The sequence below is a fragment of the Aotus nancymaae genome, unplaced genomic scaffold (assembly GCF_030222135.1).
Source record: "Aotus nancymaae isolate 86718 unplaced genomic scaffold, 86718_ANA_hifiasm-v0.15.2.pri h1tg000036l, whole genome shotgun sequence".
In the NCBI taxonomy this organism is placed as follows: Eukaryota; Metazoa; Chordata; class Mammalia; order Primates; family Aotidae; genus Aotus; species Aotus nancymaae.
Window position 1 is genome coordinate 42,253,644 of NW_026988450.1, and position 20,176 is coordinate 42,273,819.

At 37.4% G+C, this 20,176-nt stretch overlaps 1 protein-coding gene across 3 annotated transcripts in view; it reads left to right on the forward strand.

Moving 5' to 3' along the window:
- Positions 1-20,176, forward strand: part of TMEM67 (transmembrane protein 67) — an 86,809-nt gene that overhangs the window by 14,643 nt on the left and 51,990 nt on the right. For 2 of the 3 annotated variants that reach the window (XR_010345579.1, XM_012438594.3), the window contains exons 5-14: positions 394-463; positions 561-635; positions 8,292-8,354; positions 10,134-10,288; positions 10,415-10,523; positions 11,180-11,266; positions 11,832-11,897; positions 14,947-15,103; positions 15,952-16,075; positions 17,688-17,793. Coding sequence is in view for 2 of the 3 variants with exons in the window: in XM_012438594.3 (XP_012294017.2) it covers positions 394-463; positions 561-635; positions 8,292-8,354; positions 10,134-10,288; positions 10,415-10,523; positions 11,180-11,266; positions 11,832-11,897; positions 14,947-15,103; positions 15,952-16,075; positions 17,688-17,793 (1,012 nt within the window). In the remaining variant the exon portion in view is untranslated. The remainder of the gene's footprint in view (positions 1-393; positions 464-560; positions 636-8,291; positions 8,355-10,133; positions 10,289-10,414; positions 10,524-11,179; positions 11,267-11,831; positions 11,898-14,946; positions 15,104-15,951; positions 16,076-17,687; positions 17,794-20,176) is intronic. The other variant, XM_012438595.3, reaches the window with a different exon arrangement.

The following is a 20,176-nucleotide window of genomic DNA, read 5'->3' on the forward strand; positions in this document are numbered from 1 at the left end:
TTTGATATAACTAATTGTAAAAATTGGTTGGGTTTATTTATGTGAGTTTGTTGGTCTCTTTTTTTTTTTCTTCGACACTGTGCATTTTGATATTGGTCTCTTTTGTTAGTTGAGTGATATTTATCTTTGATATTCAGAATTATTCATTCTGTACAGTCCATGTAGTTAAAACTCTTCTATTATTGATTAGTTTTATTTACTTTATACTTTGCTTTGTAACACAGAATTGTCTAAAACTATTCAAATCAGTGTTATTTTAAATTTGTTTGACATACTTATGTAATTGCTTACTGAATGAATCTAATCCATTGTTTAGAAAGACAGCTTTTCTATTAAATCGGGTTTAGTTTAATTTATTCACATTTTAAAAATTATTTTTGTTATATGGAACAGGTGCATCCGATGTGAGCCAACGTTTGTCAATACCAGCAGGTCCTGTGTGTGTTCAGAACCTAACATCTTAGTAAGGCTAAGCAAATTGATGAAGTATATATATTTTTATTTCAGCTGCTTATACCTTTTCATAACCTTCTATTTTTTTCCCTCATTTATTTATGAAGACAGGAGGATTATGTTTCAGCAGCACAGGGAGTTTTCCTCTACGTAGAATTTCAACTACACGTTATGGAGAGGTTGTGAGTATGTTTAAATTTTTTTGTTCTGTTGTTAAGGAACTTTCTACATTTCATTCATTAGTAATTAATTTCCGGCTAAAATGAGCAACACTTTTGTGCAAATCATTTGAAAACAGAAACACATATCAATCTAAGAAATATTAGTCTAATAATTCAACATTATAATTTCTAAGTACACTACTCAGTCTGTACCTTAGCCTGTTTGTTTTTCAGTACGTTACAGAATGTTTACACCAGAAGTGTCTGGTATATGTCCTGTATAGGATGCAGTATAATACATTTAAGGGGCCAGGTGCAGTGGCTCACACCTGTAATCCCAGCACTTTGGGAGGTCGAGGCAAATGGATTATGAGGTCAGGAGTTCGAGACCAGCCTGAACAACATGGTGAAACCCTGTATCTACTAAAAATATAAAAATTAGCTCTGCGCGGTGGCATACACCTTTAATCCCAGCTACTCAGGAGGCTGGGTCACAGAGTAAGACTCCCTCTCAAAAAATACATACATACATACGTACGTACATACATACATACATACATACATACATAAAACTCTAGATTTGAAGCCTGGATTTGCACTTCATTAGTTTTGTATCCTTGAACCTTGAGAAAGTTCCAAAACTTCAGTTTATTGTCTGTAAATTTGTCATAATGAAAGTACCTTTATCACAGTGCCTATACATAGTAAGCATTAGATAAATCAGGATTCTTCTTCTTTTTCCTTTTTTTTTTTGAGATGGAAGCTCTGTTGCCAGGGCTGGAGTATAGTGGCACTGTAGCCTCTGCCTCCTGGGTTCAAGCTATTCTCTTGCCTTAGCCTCCTGAGCAGCTGGGATTACAGGCACCAGCCACTGTGCCCAGTTAATTTTTTTCTTTTTTTATATTTATTTAAAGATGAGGTTTCACCTTGTTAGTCAGGTTGGTCTCAAACTGCTGACCTCAGGTGATCCACCTGCCTTGGCCTCCCAAAGTGTTGGGATTACAGGCATGAGCCACCGCGTCTGGCCTTAATTTTTTTTTATTTTTAGTAGAGATGGGGTTTCACTATGTTGACCAAGCTGGTCTCAAACTCCTGACCTCAGGTGATGCACCCACCTCAGCCTCCCAAAGTGCTGGGATTATAGGCGTGAGCCACCTCGCCTGGCCAGGATTATTCTTATTTGGCCAGATTGTTTCTTATTTTATGGATGAGATTATTGAGGCCTAGAGTTAGAGCTTTGGCAACAGATGCTGGTGATAACTAGTTCTAGGGTATAAAATGGGAAGTAAGTAGATGAATTATAACTAAAGAGATCACAAATCCAAGAGAACAAGAGTTAGATGACTAGGAGTTAGAATAGGAATTAATGAATGAACATTGAGGATGCCTTAGTATGTCAGAGCTTGGGGTGGACAGGCTGTGATCTGATTGTTAATATCATTATTGTTAATATTATTATTGAATATAGGAGTGATTAAGAGGACTGTGAGGGTAGCAATGATGAGGTTGGGATCTAGGATCTTGATGAATCAAGCAAAAATTCCTCTCCTCCAATATAGTCTTGTGAAGAAGACAGGCAAGTACAAAGTAGTTACAAGACAACAAAATAAAAGCTAAAATAGGTGTATACATAGGGAGCTCTGAGATTATCTAAAAATTGGCTCATCTGTAACAAAGTACATGTCTTCTGGGGCATTCTTCTCCAGATTGGAGTGAATGTGTGTATATGATTATTAAATTTGCAGGTATTAATTTTCCTCTTTTCTTTTTTCAAATAATTAAGTTGAAATAATTTTGTTGGAAATCTCAACAATGGCTCTTTGTTCTTTCTGGTCTGAGATCCCTAATCACTTAGTGGTCATGTCCTTTTAGCTTCCTCCAATCTGGAGCCAGGTCCTCAGTGTTTCCTGTTTTTCATGAATGCAACAGTTTTGAAGATTACAGGCCTTACCATCCTACAGATACTTTCCTCATATTCAGTACCTGCTTGGCTAAAAGCCACAAAAAAGATGCCATGTTCTTCTCAGTGCACTGCATCACATCCAGGGGCACACGATATCTACCCGTGCCACCACTGATGCTGTTAACCTTGATCACCTGCCCTAAAGTCACCATGGCTACCATAAAGTTACCGTTTTCCATTTGTAATTGATTAGTATTTTGTGAGGAGTATTTCTAAGATTACACTTCCTCACTAACCCTTAACCCACTAGCATTAGTCTCCATTGTTGATGCTTGCCCTTAACAACCCCTACTATGATGGTTGCCAAAGGTTAATTTTTGATTTCCACCCACATTTGATTACTTCCACATTTATTAATTGACATGCTATTGTAAAGAAGAACTATCTCTTCTTCCCCATTTATACACTTACTTTTTTTTTTTTTTTGAGATGGAGTCTTGCTCTGTCACCCAGGCTGGAGTGCAGTGGCGCGATTTCGGCTCACTGCATCCTCCGCCTCCTGGGTTCAAGCGATTCTTCTGCCACTGCCTCCTGAGTAGCTGGGATTACAGGTGCGTGCAACCACGCCTGGCTAATTTTTTTGTATTTTTAGTAGAGACAAGGTTTCATCATGTTAGCCAAGATGGTCTCAATCTCCTGACCTCTTGATCCGCCCTCTTCGGCCTCCCAAAGTGCTGGGATTACAGGCATGAGCCACCACGCCCAGCCTATATACTTATTTTTAAAAATTAATGTCCATGTGGATTTATGGGTTTCTAATTTATTCAGTTACTTATAATCTAGTATACTCATTATTTGTTTTGATGCTCAAATTGTCCTATATCTGACCAATAAAAGTCCTTTCAAGTTGGCACCTGCATTTTTTTTTTTTTTTTTTGGACACGTCCTCATCACTCTTTCAACATTTGCTTACTTTACGGTACAACAAGATTTCTAGGTTGATCTTGTACTTTTCTACTTTTCCTCCCTCAGCCCTGAAATCAGCCATTTCTTTTTTTTTTTTTTTTTTTGAGATGGAGTTTTGCTCTTGCGCAATGACTTGATCTCAGCTCACTGCAACCTCCGCCTCCTGGGTTCAAGCGATTCTCCTGCCTCAGCCTCCCAAGTAGCTAGGATTACAGGCATGTGCCACCATGCCCAGCTAATTTTTGTATTTTTACTAGAGACGGGACTTGTCCATGTTAGTCAGGCTGGTCTTGAACTCCCGACTTCAGGTGACCTGCCTGCCTCGGCCTCCCAAAGTGCTGGGATTATAGGCATGAGCCACCATACCCAGCTAGAGTCTACCATTTCTTTAATTAGTTTTGAAGGATAATATTTAGAAACCAAGATTAACACACTTAGTATGTCCTCTCAGCAAACATAGCTAGGAAATATACACATATATACATATACACATCTATGACTAGTTCTTTGTCTGTGTATATATACTAAAATAAATGGACCAGGCACAATGGCTCATGCCTGTAATCCCAGCACTTTGGGAGGCCAAGGTGGATCCCTTGAGGTCAGGAGCTTGAGACCAGCCTGGCCAAGAAGGTGAAACCTTGTCTCTACTAAAAATACAAAAATTAGCTGGATATGGTAGTACACACCTGTAATCCCAGCTACTAGGAAGCTGAGGTGGGAGAATTGCTTGAACTTGGAAGGCAGAGGTTGCAGTGAGCCAAGATCGCACCACTGCACTCCAGCGTGGGCGACAGAGTGAGACTCTATCTCAAAATAAATAAATAAAATAAAAATAGCTGATACAGATACCTTCAATTCTGAAGCAATACCTCAGGGTTCTTTCTAACCTTTCCCTTTGATAGGTTTTATGTATCTTCTCCAGTGGTGAAAATTTGGGGTTCATTATCCTCCATTTATTCATATGGTCAATGTAACCAATCCTCCAACCCCCTCACTTTCTCTTCCACCTCCACATTCTCCCTCCTCTGATAGCACCATGCAGTTGACTCATTGTAGACTTCTTTGATAGGTAGGTAGGGAGGTTCCGTCCTTAATGTTGTTCTGATTCAGTTAATGTATTTCATTTAAACATACTAGATTTTTTTAAATTAAAACTAAATTAAAGAAAAAACACCTCAACCCTCCCCAGTACTTTCTGGGTCCCACACGCAGACACTGCAGCGGTGACTGGAGGATGGGGCACTGGAAACAGCAACGACACCACCATTGGGCCTGTGGCACCTGAGGGACAGCTGGAGCGCTCCAGGAGAACTGCAAAAGTCTAGCAGAGCAACACTGGCATGGGCAGGGAAGGGCAGCCTGACAGGCTGGCGGGGCAGCTCCCACCACTGAGAATAAGGGCCGCCTGCAAGGCAACAGCCATAAGAGTCCAGCAGTGGATGCCTGCTGCCTCAGAGGACACCCCAGTACTGCCAATGTCACGAGGCAGAGAGTGGGGGACTCGAGGTCAGCGGTATTACGCATCCTTGCATCCCACACACTTCCCAAGGGCAGGGAGGAGAGGCGAGGGGCCCGTAGGAGGAAGAAGACTGGTCCCATTTGCCATGAATGTCTGTCCCTTATTTGTCGAGGCTGAGACCTGGCCAGGGAGAGCATGACATCACCACAGCAATTGTGTGCTAAACATACTAGTTCTGAACACTGATTCTTTCCTAAGGACAGGTTTGGAATTCCTGATTTGAGGTCATGTTGCAACTGGTGTTCAGACTGGTTCCGTGTAGCCAGCATATAAAACATATAAGCAAAATCTAGTTAAGATGGTTTGACTACCCTCACCTAGTCCTCAGATTGCAAGAATGAGAACTCAGTTTTATCCAAGTATTTGTAGGTCAGTCAGATTTTAAGGAATTGCTTACAGTAATTAAACTCAGAAGAGATTAGATTAATTGATAAACCAGAATACATGTTTATTAGTTTATGTTGAGACTGTAATTGCAAATTAGACTGAAATACTTGTATTGACTCCATAACATACATTCTTCCTAATTGGAAAAGTCTGCTTTCAACATTAGGGTCAGCAGTTTTCTTAGAGAACAAAATTGGAACATAATTCTGTTTGTATAATTTTGTAACAAGGCATCCAGTCCTACTCATCTGTGGAATATACTTGCCAATCAGAAAACAATTTTTACATGTATGAATTAGTATCTCCCTATTCCCTTTCCCTCAAAGACATTAATAGTAAACTAGCATTGTGGTTTGTGTTTTTCCCGACTTTTATTTTGAACAATTTCAAAATTGCAGGAAAGCTGAAAGAATAAGACAATGACTATGCATATGTCTTTAACCTAGGTTAACAAATTATTAATGTTTTCCCACATTTGCTTTCTCTCTCTGTATATATGTAAATATACACACACATAGTTTTTTTCCCCTGAGCCATTTGAAAATAAGTTGTAGACATAATGGCATTGCACTCCAAATACTTTAGTGTGGATCTCCTAAGAGTAAGGCATTTTCCTAGAATCACACCCAAGGAATTTAAAATTAACATAATAGAATTAACTGATACCCGTTAATTCCCAAATTTTCCCAGTTGTTCAAAAGCGTTCTTTATTCTCTTTTCCTTTTTTGGGGGAAGGGAGACCTAGGATCCAATCAAGGATCCCACATTGCAGTTAGTCTTTCTAGTGTCCTTTAGTCTAGAAGAGATCCCTGCTTCACTTTGCTTTTATGGTTTTCTCTTCTGTATTTTTCTGGTTGTTTTCTCATTATTAGACTCAGTGAAACACATTTTTGCAAGGTATTATATAGATGTTGTATACAGCCCATTGCATCACAACAAGGAGCATGTAATGTATGTCAGGTTGTTCAGTTATTGGTGATACTAAATTTGATTGCTAGGCCAGATGGTGCGGTAGCTCCACGCCTGTAAACCCAGCACTTTGGGAGACCAAGGTGGGTGGATCACCTGAGGTCGGGAGTTCAAGACCAGCCGGACCAACATGGTGGAACCCTGTCTCTACTGAAAATATAAAAATTAGCTGGGTATGGCAGCAGCCTCCTGTAACCCCAGCTATTTGGGAGGCTGAAGGAGGACAATCGCTTGAACCCAGGAGCCGGAGGTTGCAGTGAGCTGAGATCACCCCATTGCACTTCAGCCTGGGTGAGAAGAGTGAAACTCCATCTTTAAAAAAAAAAAAAATTTGATTTCTTGATCATAGTTGTGTCTACCACTTCTTTCCATTGTAAAGTTACTGTATTAATACTTTAGTCTGAAATTTAACTTTTGAGACTATGTAAATATCCATTTTAGCATTCATTAATGAATCTTGCCTGTATCAATTATTAAACTGGTCATTTCTGATAAAAATTCTATTATTCCCCTACATTTATTAGCTAGCAATTGTCTGTAGAAGCAGTTTACTTTTTCTCCATGCTTTTTCTTTTTAAAGCTTTATTATGAACTCATAGAATCGTTGTTTATTCATTGTGTTATAATCTGTTACTGGTATTCTTCTTTTCGAAGTTCAAGTTGTACCAAATTTGAAGTTCCTTTCAGCATAGCTCCTGGGTTGTTTTGACGTGACTTCTTTAGACTTTAGAGATTTCCTTGGTTTCTCTATACCATGTTCCAGACTCACTTTGTATATTATGTTTTTTAATAGTTCCATAATATTCTGGCTTATGCACTAAAATTTGTATAATTGTATCTTCAGAGAATATTTAGGTTTTCAGTTATTAATTATATTGCTCTCAACTGTTTTATGCACTAAATACGTTTTCCCATTTGGAGGGATAATTGCCTTAAGATAAATTTCCCAAATGTTTCTAAATTTCTGGGTTAGAGTCTATGGATGTTGCTTTATAAAAGTATCATGCAACTTTCACAATATCAGTGGCGTTGTATCTGGCTCCATTTTATATGCATTTGTCAGTACTGTTGTGTTGCATTCCATTTTTACCTGTGTGTGTGTGTGTGTGTGTGTGTGTGTGTGTTCTTCAGCCTTCTATGCATGTTTTTTCCTTACAAAATAATTTTTGCTTATTAAAGATAAGAAAATAGTACCTCATATAATAGTACCTTTTTATTATAGATTTATCTCATCTCTGTGGTCCCATGTTCACATAATTTAGTTGTATCATTTCTGTCTGTTCCCAGACAATTTTCTCTGAATGGTGCTTCTTAGTTTCCCATATTTTACCAAGATGTGCAGATAAGCTTTAAAGCAATGGTTTTTAACCAAGGGTTTGTTATCTATAGCCTTCAAAACCCGTGTAATTTCCTTGATCTCATCTGGAGACTCTGATTCTTTTTTGTTTGTGAAGCCAGGCATTTTTTGCTTTTAGAATGTTCTGCAGGTGATTGTGATGCCCACCATTGTTTAAGAAGCACCACTTTGGAGATTTGAAATGATTTCCCCCGTTTTTTTTTTTTTTTTTTTTTGCTTGCCAATTTGGTACAGTATTTATAATAATTCTAAACCAATAAATATTAACCACTCAATACTAAGTCAGGATCTATTATTTTTTCTTTTGTTTGCCACTATATTTTTTATGTTACTGAAATAGGCATGTAGTATTTTTGGATTATAGACCCATTTCTTCTCTTTATATCTTTTGCTTAAGTGTCATTATTTTGTAAAGCAGTCCTATTTATAATAACTGACGTTGGTTAAAAATCAATTTTTGTATTCCTATTAGTGTCTGTTTTTCTACTAACTTTGTGAAAATACTTCTCATTCAGCAATATGCATATTGACGTCATTTGAGCTTAAAAATAAAATTCATCTTTTTGTTTACAGGGCATGTCTTTAACTTCGGAATGGTTTGCAAAGTATTTGCAATCATCAGCAGCTGCATGTTGGGTAAGTTCGAATTTTTTAAATAAATTTCATTTCATTTTGAAGAATTGCACCATTTTTTTACCCAGATAATAAAAGTTTCTTTCTAAGTAGCTATAGCATCTTGGTCATAATTTTATAAGAAGAATAAACCCTTTCTAGTGGGCTGAAAGAGAATACATAAAGAAGATGTTATTTAATATATACAAATTGAATGTCTCCAAGCTTTTTTAGCTGAAAATGAGTGTTAGGGGAAACTGACTGTCACTTAGTAAATGTTTATTGATGACCTACTGTGTGCCAGGCCCAGTGCTTAAATCAGGTTAGATAGTTTAGAAAAAGAGAAAAACAATCCCTCATGGAGTTACAGTCTAAGTAAATGTCAGGTTGTGCTAAGTGCTATGAAGGCAAATAATTAAGAGTAAAGAACATAGAGCGGGTGGGGATGCTATTTTATGTAGTGATCAGGACAGGCACCACCTCTGAGAGGGCTATATTTGAGCAAAGAACTGAAAAAAGTGTGAGTGAGCCATGTAAACATCGAGGGGAAGTGTGTTGTAAGCAGAAACCATAGCAGGAGCAAAGTTCTCAAAGCAGAGTTTACTGACTTATTCATACTTAAGAGAAAAGGAGGAGGCTGGAGTGGCTGGAGCAGAATGAGCAGGCAAAGTGGAGTGGAGATGAGGTCAGGGATGTAGGGAGTGGCTATGGCAAGGACCTGGGGCTTATTTTAAGGGAGATAAAAGGATTTCATGCAAAGGAAGACATGATAGAACTTCAGTTTTTGAAAGGATTATTGTAGCATGGAGAACAGAATTTGTTGGGGTAAGGACAGAAGCAGGAGACCATTTAGGAGAGTATTAGAGTAACTTGAGTGAGAGATAGTGGACCATTGCACAAGGTGGTACTGTGGAAATGACACAAGGGTTCACTTTCAGCTATGCTTTGAAGATTTAGCTTACAGGATTTATTCATGAGCTGGATATGGGGCAAGAGAGAAAAAAAGTTCAAAGTTTTTCATGTGAATAAGTGTAAAAATGGAATTGCCCTCTCCTGATAGGGAAAACTAAAAGAAAGTTGAGAGGCAAACTCAACAAATTATCTTATTTTGTTGTTTATAAAGCAGATTGCTTAAACAAAATGGATTAGATTTTATGTGTAAATTCTAATATACAAATTATTATTCTTCCAAATATGGTCTAATTGTTTTTTTTTTTTAATGTTGTGCTATGAGTTTTTCCTTAGTAGTTCTTTCAGTTTCTTGTCTTTATGTTTTAGCCTAAAATTTGCAATTAAAACATTCATGTTATTTCTCTTCCCATGTGGAAAGTTTATTTTCTGCTTAAGCCAGAGGAAAGGTTTTAACAAGCAAAAGAATACAAAAAAAAGAATTAGTAGAATAGGTTAAAAAAAAAAAATGTTTTTTTTGAGATGGAGTCTCACCCTGTTGCCCAGGCTGGAGTATGCAATCTCAAGTTACTGCAACCTCTGCCTCCTGGGCTCAAGATATTATTCTGCCTCAGCTTCCCAGGTAGCTGGGACTACAGATGCATGCCACCACACTCAGCTAATTTTTGTATTTTTAGTAGAGACAGGGTTTCACCACATTAGCCAGGCTGGTCTCAAACTCCTGACCTCAAGTGATCTGCCTGCCTCGGCCTCCCAAAGTGCTGGGATTATAGGCGTGAGCCACCGCACCTGGCCTAGAATAAGTAAAATTAAAACAAAGTAAAATTTTTATGTGAACTTTTGCATAGACTGTTCAGGTTCATGTTACTTTTCTTTGCCGTTGTTCTGTTATAGGTATATGCCAATCTAACATCTTGTCAAGCTCTTGGAAATATGTGTGTGATGAACATGAATTCTTACAACTCTGCCACATTTGATGCGTGTCGACTATTTCAGTTTATCTTTGAAAATACTGCTGGACTGAGCACTATTCATTCTATTTCATTTTGGTAAGGATATTTTGATTAATGAAATGTTATTTTTACTGAATTCATTGTATTTATGAATATATTCACAAATATTAATAATAAGAAATATTTATTCTCCATTATTAAAACAGTTGTAACTGTTTATAGGAGACAGAATCTTCCTTGGCTGTTCTATGGAGACCAGTTAGGATTAGCACCTCAAGTGCTCAGTACTGCTTCTCTTCCTACAAATTTCAGTTTCAAAGGAGAAAACCAGGTAAAAGTCACTATCATTAGAGGATAACTACATTTTGATTTACAATTTTAAAAGGTAATAAAAAAGTTACAATTCTTGTCTTTTTTAGGTTGTTGCTACAAACTCAGTTACTAAACTAAATATCAGCAACAGTATAGAGTTTAGCTACCTTATTGAATATATGGATACACTTCTAGATTATGTGGTTATGGCAAGACATAGTACTTGTAGGTTTGGGAAGAGCAGTTTTCATCACCAAATGCAAAAAAAATCTCTGTCCTGTTTCTTCATGTCTTAAAGAAGTGCTTCCAAAGATTGACTGGGGCTCTGTGACATTGCCCAGCACTTCACAGGGCCAAATTCCCACCTCTAACTTTTTGAGCTTCCAAACTGAGCAGATACTATTCTCCCACATTGCCTCCCATTTAACAGGTTCGAAAGGAGCTTATCTATCACTAGTGCTGCCTCTCAATTCTAGAATAATAATTTTCATGCAAAAAACCACTCCAATTCTTTTAGGTGTATTTAGTCATAAAAATAGATTAAGCCTCAAAATAAAGGTAATTGAATGTAATTTTTCAACAAAAAAGATGAGTCAACAATGAAAATTTCTTTATAGGATATTGTATTACTTTCAGAGTATTTGACCTGATTTTGCTCTTGTTTTCTTTAATTAGAATACAAAACTGAAGTTTGTTGCTGCTTCCTATGATATAAGAGGAAATTTTCTAAAGTGGCAAACTTTAGAAGGAGGTGTTTTACAGGTAAGCACGATTTTAGTTAAAGAATTAATAATGTGCCTTATTTATTCCCTCTTGTCTTTGCCTCAGGCTTTGCCTGAGAAGACAAGAGGGAAAAACTAGATTTCCTAGTCTTTTCCTAGGAATAGACTAGATTTTGCCTGAGGCAAAGACAAGAGGAAAAGACTAGATTATTGTATGAATAGAGCATCAGTTACATACTACAGTTGACTTTTTTTTTTTCCTGGTGCTTTAAACAAGAATTTCTTAAGTTTCTTTTTTTTAAAGTTATGACTTTAATTTAAACAGATGTTCCCTTAACTTTTCATATCCTTAATACATTAAATAAGTGTTATGTAGAGCATATATACATGTTTGGGTTTGAGAACTCTTTTTTTTTTTTCAAGACAGGGTTTCACCATGTTGGTCAGGCTGGTCTTGAACTCCGGACCTCAGGTGATCCGCCTGCCTTGGCCTCAAAAGTGCTTAGATTACAGGCATGAGCCACTGTGCCCGGCCGAGAACTCTTGAGTATAAGCATAGAAAATATTTGTGAGATATATTTATCTATTGTATTCTTTTACTGTAGCTTTGTCCAGACACAGAGACAAGGCTCAATGCTGCTTATTCATTTGGAACAACCTATCAACAAAATGTAAGTCTGAACTATATTAGTCTATATTTTAGCTTTATTTTTCAAAATATAACATCAACAGTAATTGGAATAATACTTAAATTTTTGAGATTGGAAATGTTTTTAATAGTAATGAATAATTTCACTAATTAATATAATTTTTTATCTGGGTACAGAAAAGCTTAATTTAAGTGGCATAAACAGAGCATCTTGTTATCTATGGTTTTTGTTTTGTTTTGTTTTTTGAGACAGTGTCACTCTGTTACCCACGCTGGAGTGCAGTGGTGAGATCTCGGCTCATACTGCAATCTTTGCCTCCTGGGTTCAAGCAATTCTCATGCCTTAACCACCCAAGTAGCTGGAACTATAGACATGCACCACCACACCTGGCTAATTCTTGTGTTTTTCATAGCAACGGGGTTTTGCCATGTTGACCAGTCTGGTCTCAAACTCCTGGCCTCAAGTGAGCCACCAGCCTCGGCCTCCCAAAGTGCTGGGATTACAGGTGTGAGCCACTTCACCCGGCCTAGAGTCTTAAACATCATATAATGTTGTATCTTCATAATAAATTGTTTACCTGCTTCTAGGCTTATAGGTCTTAAAAAGTAATGTTTACTTCTGAGCATTTGGAAATAAAGTAAAAATACTACTTTTTTTTTTTTAAATAAAAGACTAGTCAAGTGCAATAGTGAGAAGGGGGAAAGAGTAGAACAAGGAGTTCGATCTGTAACTAACTGTGAACAATCAATTGAGATAACCCACTACCACCTTCGGACCAACCAAAATACTACTTTTTAAAAAAATGACTAATAAAAAGTTACTGTCTTCTTTTTCTACCCCCTAATAACAAATAAAAATAATTCCTTCATCTTTCTCCATTCTTTTCTTTCTCCTCTGACTTTCCTTTTCTTCTTCTTTTTTTTTTTTTTTGCAAATAATTTACAGGCATATGTAAAATACAGTAAGAATACTGGGTCAGAGTTTCATCCAGTGAACCTCTGTGACAATCTCCTCTGACTTTCCTTACTTTGATACCTATTTTGAAATTACATTATCTTACTAAGGAATATTATGAGCCATTAAATACTTGAAAGACATGCATGTATTAGTACATTCTCACACTGCTAATGAAGACATACCCGAGACTGGGTAATTTAAAAAGGAAATAGGTTTTATTGACTCATAGTTCAGCGTGGCTGAGAAGGCCTCAGGAAACTTACAGTCATGGTGGAAGGGGAGGCAAACATGTCCTTCTTCACATGGTGACAGGAAGAGAAGTGCCAAGCAAAAGGGGGAAAGGCCCCTCATAAAACCGTCAGATCTCGTGAGAATTCACTCACTATCATGAGGATAGCATGAGGGTAACTGCCTCCATGATTCAATTACCTACCACTGGGTCCTTCCCACGACACATGGGGATTATAGAAACTACAGTTCACGATGAGATTTGGGTGGGGACACAGCCAAACCATATCAATTCATTAGTCCATAAAAATCCTTCTTGATAAAGTTCCACATACAACCATAGAACAAAACCAGAACAAAAAATACCATTATGGAAAGTGGATTGGAAGAAAATAAACATTTTTAACAGTGGTTACCTCCAGATAGTGAGGTTAGAAATTATTTTTGTTTTCTTCTTTATAATTTCCAAATTTTCTACCATGAACATAAATTTACTTCTTTTGTCAGAAATGATTTACGTGTTGTTTTTGGTTTGTTTGTTTTTTACTTTTCTTAAATTTTAAATTATTATTATCATTTAAGTTCTGGGGTACATGTGCCAAACATGTGGGTTTGTTACGTAGGTACACATGTGCCATGGTGGTTTGCTACACCCATCAACCTATCCTCTACGTTAGGCATTTCTCCTAATGCTATCCCTTCCCCAGACGCCCACCCCCCGACAGGCCCCGGTAGGTGACGTTCCCCTGCCTTGTAGATTTTTTTTTTTTTTAAGACAGGTTTTCACCATGTTGGCCAGTCTGGTCTTGAACTCCAGACCTCGTGTTCCACCTGCCTCGGCCTCCCAAAGTGCTGGGATTACAGGCGTGAGCCACTATACACAGCCCTGTTGTTGTTTTTAAAATAAATGTTATTGTGCTTCTAACATAGGCCAGGAAGATCAACACTTACGCAATACCTGTCTCTGTGTGCTCAGCATTTTATCATTATTATATTTGATTTATAAAATGACTATGTGAGATACATAATATCTGTGCTTCACAGATGAGGAAATAATGCCAAATAATTAGGTAATTTACTCAAAGTCTTGTGTCACATAAACTGTGGAGCCAATGTTCCATCAGGTTTAAAAAGCATTTTAATTTCTCAAGTAGTTCATAGCCTAGTGGGCAGAACAGTTATATAGACAAAGAATTGCAAAGAATGTGGTAAGTGTCATTCTATAGGTATGTACGAGGTACTGATTTCTGGGGAACTACAGAAAGGCTTCACAAAGTAAGTGATATTTGAACTTATATAATGAATATGAGTTTGCCAGGAGAACACAGTGGAGAAGGAAATGTCAGACAGAAAGACATAGAATAGCATTTGCAATGACAGAGAGACGTAGAATAGCATGCCATATTCAGAAACTGCAAGTAGATTAGTATGAATGGACCACCACATACTGATAGGGAGTAATGAGAGATAAGCCTGGCTTGGTTAATGGAAGCCAGATCGTAGACATCATTGTACATCAGGAGAAAAAATTGGGACTTTATCCCACAGGACAGTAGTTTTAAACCTTTTCATGGATGTACACTTAATATTGAGAATGAATGCATACCTTCTTCATCTGAGTTGAGGCTCAAGAACAAAGCAGTTCTTTACTGTTGGTGTTTTTGGTCCTTATAAAATAATCATATTTACAGTATTCATGCTTTGGAAGCCAAATGGAAATGCGTATAGACAAGGTAGCATAAAGATATTTTGCAAAACTAGAAAAACACTCTGAAGATAATAAATGTGCTTGCTAATTTTCAATTGTGATCTTTTATCTTTATTTTACTTTTTAGTACTTTAAGTTGCTGTTTTATATGCTTTTATTTCTAATTTTACTTTTCAGTGTGAGATTCCTATCTCTAAGATCTTAACTGACTTTCCCACTCCTATATTTTATGATGTGTACCTTGAATATACTGCTGAAAATCAACATCAATATATTTTGGCCGTGCCTGTGTTAAACCTAAATCTTCAGCACAATAAGATGTTTGTGAACCAAGGTAAGACGTCCATACATACCACTCTTTCCCTGAGCAGAAATCAATAAATAAGTTAACCCACGTGATAATTTAATAAACCACTGATTATAAGAAAGGTCATGAATTCTCTCTCATATAGTTCCATACAGCATGCCAAAAATAAAACAATAAATTGCTAGTGGATTTAGAAATTTTTACTAATTTTATTGCCAGACATATTGTTAAGAAATTATGCTGTTGCTAAGGTTATATCCTGAGAAACATTAGTAGAACTGTAAATTGGGGCTTTTTCTTCAAGCTGTCCTGAATATGCTTTTTTGGACAAATTAGTTTCTTTGGTTGTTATTCATGTTATAAAATCCTGCTTTTTCAGGTAATTTGCAGGGAAAAGCCTTCCAAATTTATGAAAAGTTTAAACACTCAGAAGACATTCAAGTCCAAGATGTGGTGGCTCACACCTATCATCCCATTACTTTGGGAGGTCAAGGCGGGAAAATTGACCAAGCCTAGGAGTTCAAGACCAACCTAGGCAACATGATGAAAACCTGTTACTAAAAAAAAAATAGCTTGGCATGGTGGCACTCGTTTGCAGTCCCAGCTACTCTGGAGGCTGAGTTGGGAGAATCACTTGAGCCCAGGAGGTCGAGAATGCAGTGAGCCATGGTCATGTTATTGCACTATAGCCTGGTCAACAGAGTGAGACCCTATCTAAAAAAAACAAAAAACAAAAGAAGACATTCACATGAGTTAAGAGAAGGCCATTGTCAGGTGTTTCTTATACCAATAGCTTCTTGCAGCCATCCTATCTAAAAACAATAATTTTGTGTTTTAAATTTGTTCAGTAAACTTTTTTCTTTTTATAATAAAAGACAGCAACTCTGGCAAGTGGCTTCTAACTCGGCGCATTTTCTTAGTGGATGCAGTAAGTGGACGAGAAAATGACTTAGAAAGTCAGCCAAGAGTAATTCGAGTTGCCACCCAAATATCACTGAGGTAAACAAATGTCTAACGATATTATTTATGGGAAAATGTCATAATGGAAGTGTTTGCCAGTCATTAGTAGATGAAAACATTAAGGATGACTGAACTGGAATAATTGGTCAGGTTATTTTAGGTATACGTGTAGCTTGGCATAGACCAGTAAAAGTGAATAGCCAAGGGGAAAACTATAACAGAAGAGTGTGAGGAGTTAGGTAAAATTCACATTCTAGGTCCCACGTAGACCTGCTGAATTAGAATGGATTGCGAATAGCTAAGTAAATACCAGTGAGCTGAAACTGGTATTTTAGAGCCTGCCAGATGATTGTTAATTTTTAGGACTCCCCTTTCCTCATTTCTTTCAGTGGCATTTGTTCTAGGTTTACCCAGATTAATTACCAACACCTCCTTCTTCCTAGGATAACCTATGATCCTACCTTAGGAGAGTACCATACCACTTATATTTTTCTGTCTTTTCCAGTGTGAGATCTCTAAAATCTTAGTGACTTTCCCACCCTAATGTTTTAGGTTGTGTACCTTGAATACAGTGATGAAAATCAACACCATCATTTCTCAGTAGTTTGGTACTTTGAAGTACTTCAGTCTACTTTTATTTCAGTTATTTCATTTTGATTTTCATAATCTTACGAGATAAACAGTGCAGAAACTTTGTTATATATCATGCTGAAATCTAAATGTCCTGTGTTTTCAGCATTTCTTCAATCTGCTAATATGGTATCCCTAATACAAATGAAAATGAACCTAGTAAGACTTGATGTGTTCTTGATGAAACCATACTGGCCCCTAGTGATTGGCACTTTCCTTTTTGAATTCATGAACTATACAGTACTAATACATTTAATTTGGTAAAATGAACCTCACTTTGTGCCATAACCATATTATAGCTGATACTTTTTTAAAATTTATTTTATTTATTATTATTTTTTAAGACGGGGTTTCGCCATGTTGGTCAGTCTGGTCTTGAACTCCCGACCTCAGCTGATCCTCCCACCTTACCCTCCAAAGTGCTTGGATTACAGGCATGAGCCATCACGCCTGGCCTCTTTTTTTTAATTTAAAAAATTTATTTATTTATCTTGAGACAGAGTCTTGCTATTTTGCCCAAACTGGCCTTGAACTCCTGGGCTCAAGCAGTCTTCCCACATTGGTCTCCCAAAGCACTGAGATTATAGGCATGAGCCACTGCACCTGGCTTAACACATGTTATTTTGTTAAGAATTCATCTTTCTCTTTTGAAAATCAAGATCTTATCTGCATTTCTTCAGGCTTCATGTACTTTTGATTATTCCTCAAAGATAATTTATAGCGCTTCAATGATTTCATTTGTAAACTTCATAGGACTTAGATTGAGCTTCTAGTTTATCTCAGATGGTACATTTTTGGTTTGTTTTTTCTCACAATCAGATGGTATATTTTAAGTTTTGACCACTCAAGGTAGCTTGTGTTGTCATAATTAGTTTATGTGTGACCTTCCTTGGTCCTTGTTAACTGGTTGGTTCTGAGATCATCAGACAATTCATATTAAATTCAAAAGAAATGGTAAGTTAAATGTATGTTTAAGGGCCTGGATATACTGATTACTGTAAATGTATTTTCTTTTAAATAGCATCCGTCTTGTACCCAACACAATAAATGGAAATATTTACCCTCCCTTAATCACCATTGCCTATAGTGACATTGATATCAAAGATGCCAACAGCCAGTCTGTAAAGGTGAGTTCCTGACTAATCAGTGCCTTTATATGTATAAATACAGTATAATACTGATTCAGTTTACATTTTGGTCAAAAGACAGCCTTTTTCTAAGTTCTAAATAAATCTTTCTCTACTTATAGCCAAGTCTTAATTACTTTTTACTCATAATGGTTAAGAGGTGAGTTCTTACGGATCCTGAGTATAAAAAAGTAAGAATGAATTATGGTTTTCAGTAGAAGTCTCACCAGCAGTTGAGTGTCCTTGTTAGGGATCCTGGCATGTGCTGTGATGTGCAATGTCTGCTCCTATTCTTTTTGGCCACCTTGCTTTTGTTAAGATTTTGTGAGCCGGGCATGGTGGCTAATGCCTGTAATCCCAGTCCTTGGGGAGGCCGAGGCAAGTAGATCATGACGTCAGAAGTTCAAGACCAGCCTGACCAACATGGTGAAACCCTGTCTCTACTAAAATTACAAAAATTAGCCAGGCATGTTGGCACATGCCTGTAATCCCAGCTACGCAGGAGGCTGAGGCAGGAGGATCACTTGAACCTGGGAGGCAGAGGTTGCAGTGAGTTAAGATTGTGCCACTACACTCAGCCTGGGTGACAGAGTGAGACTCTGTCTCAAAAAAAAAAAAATGGATTTTGTGTCTTTGCCCAACTAAGCCAGGAACTCAGACTTTACAGTGGGAGTATGTGTGCTCATCAATCTATGACCCACTTGATAGAAACATACTTCAACAGGCAGAAAGAGATGATATTTATCAGCTTTATAGCTAGTATTGCTAACATGAACTAGAGGATGCAGTTTGGACCTGAAGCCAAATAAGTTTTCCGCTACTTCCCCAACTAAATTAAACTTAATCACAGGACAGAAGGCTTCTTATGCTTGGGAGGGCCTGTATATGGAAGCGAGACCTCTTAGACTGCACTGCAGAGAATGAGCCTAGAGAAGTTGAGCCACACATACTCAGTTCCTCTTCTCAACTTCTCCAGTCAGATAAAGCATCCCTGCTTTGAGGAGGGATAAATGAGACAGGGATAGAGGTTAAAAAAAAAACAGAGGTAATTCTATACTTTTTCCTCCTAGAAATTAAATGGATATTCCCTTCCTTCTCTAAAAATATGAGAAGTGGAGCATAAGCATTTCTTACCTCCAAACTCTGTAAGAGCTTTGAATTTCTACTATTTTACTTCTGAATTTTAATATTCTAGTTTGTTCAGCCTGTGCATTTGGCCTCTGTGTTGCGCTGGTACTTGTACTCTAGTGCTATTGGATTCCAACTTTAATTAAGCAAAAATACGGCCGGGTGTAGTGGCTTATGCTTGTAATCTCAGCACTTTGGGAGGCCGAGGCGGGCAGATCACCTGCGGTTGGGAGTTCAAGACCAGTCTGACTAACATGGAGAAACCCTGTCTCTATAAAATAAAAAATGTTAAAAAAGAATTAAGCAGAAATACACATGTAGTATAACTTTTAAAGATTTTCCATCCTTATTTGTATTACCTAATCCAATGCTAAAATTAGTTTCCATTGACTGAGCTTGTATACACTGTAATGAGAGGAGAAGAAAATCTACAAACATGCTTGGTAACAATAAAAGCCTGCCTGGTTTAAAACTTCCTGGAGTGATATTATGGGTAATCAAGAATATATTGATTTTCAGCCTGACCAACATACTGAAACCCCATGTCTACTAAAAATACAAAATTAGCCAGGCATGGTGGTAGAAGTCCGTAATCCCAGCTGCTTGGGAGTCTGAGGGAGAATCGCTTGAACTGAGGAGGTAGAGGTTACAGTAAGCCAAGAGTGCGCCATTGCACACCAGCCTAGGCAACAGGAACAAAACTTCGTTCCCCCCCAAAAAAGAAAAGGAATATATTTATTTTGATGTAAAACACTTCTAAGTCTTTTCTTTAAATACTGTTTTTGTCCAAAATAATTCTAAACTAAGCCTTGATAAATTGAAAAATAACAAATATAAAAAAGTTAAGTCCGCCGGGCATAGTGGCTCATGTTTGTAATCACAGCACTTTGGGAGGCCAAGGCAGGCAGATCAGTTGAGGTCAGGAGTTAGAGACTCGCCTGGCCAACATGGTGAAACCCTGTCTCTACTAAAAATACAACAACAAAAAGATTAGCTGGGCATGGTGGTAGGTATCTGTAATCTCAGCTACTTGGGAGGCTAAGGCAGGAGAATCACTTGAACCTGGGAGGTAGAGATTGCACTCACTCTGGAGTGCAGAGGTAGAGATAGCACCACTGCACTCCAGAGTGAGACTCTGTCTCAAAAAAAAAAGAAAAAAATAGTTGTCATGAAAACTACATTGATGAAGACTACCTCAAACTATTCTAATTATAAAACAGATTTCTTTCATCACTTCTTAATTTCTCATGGCAGC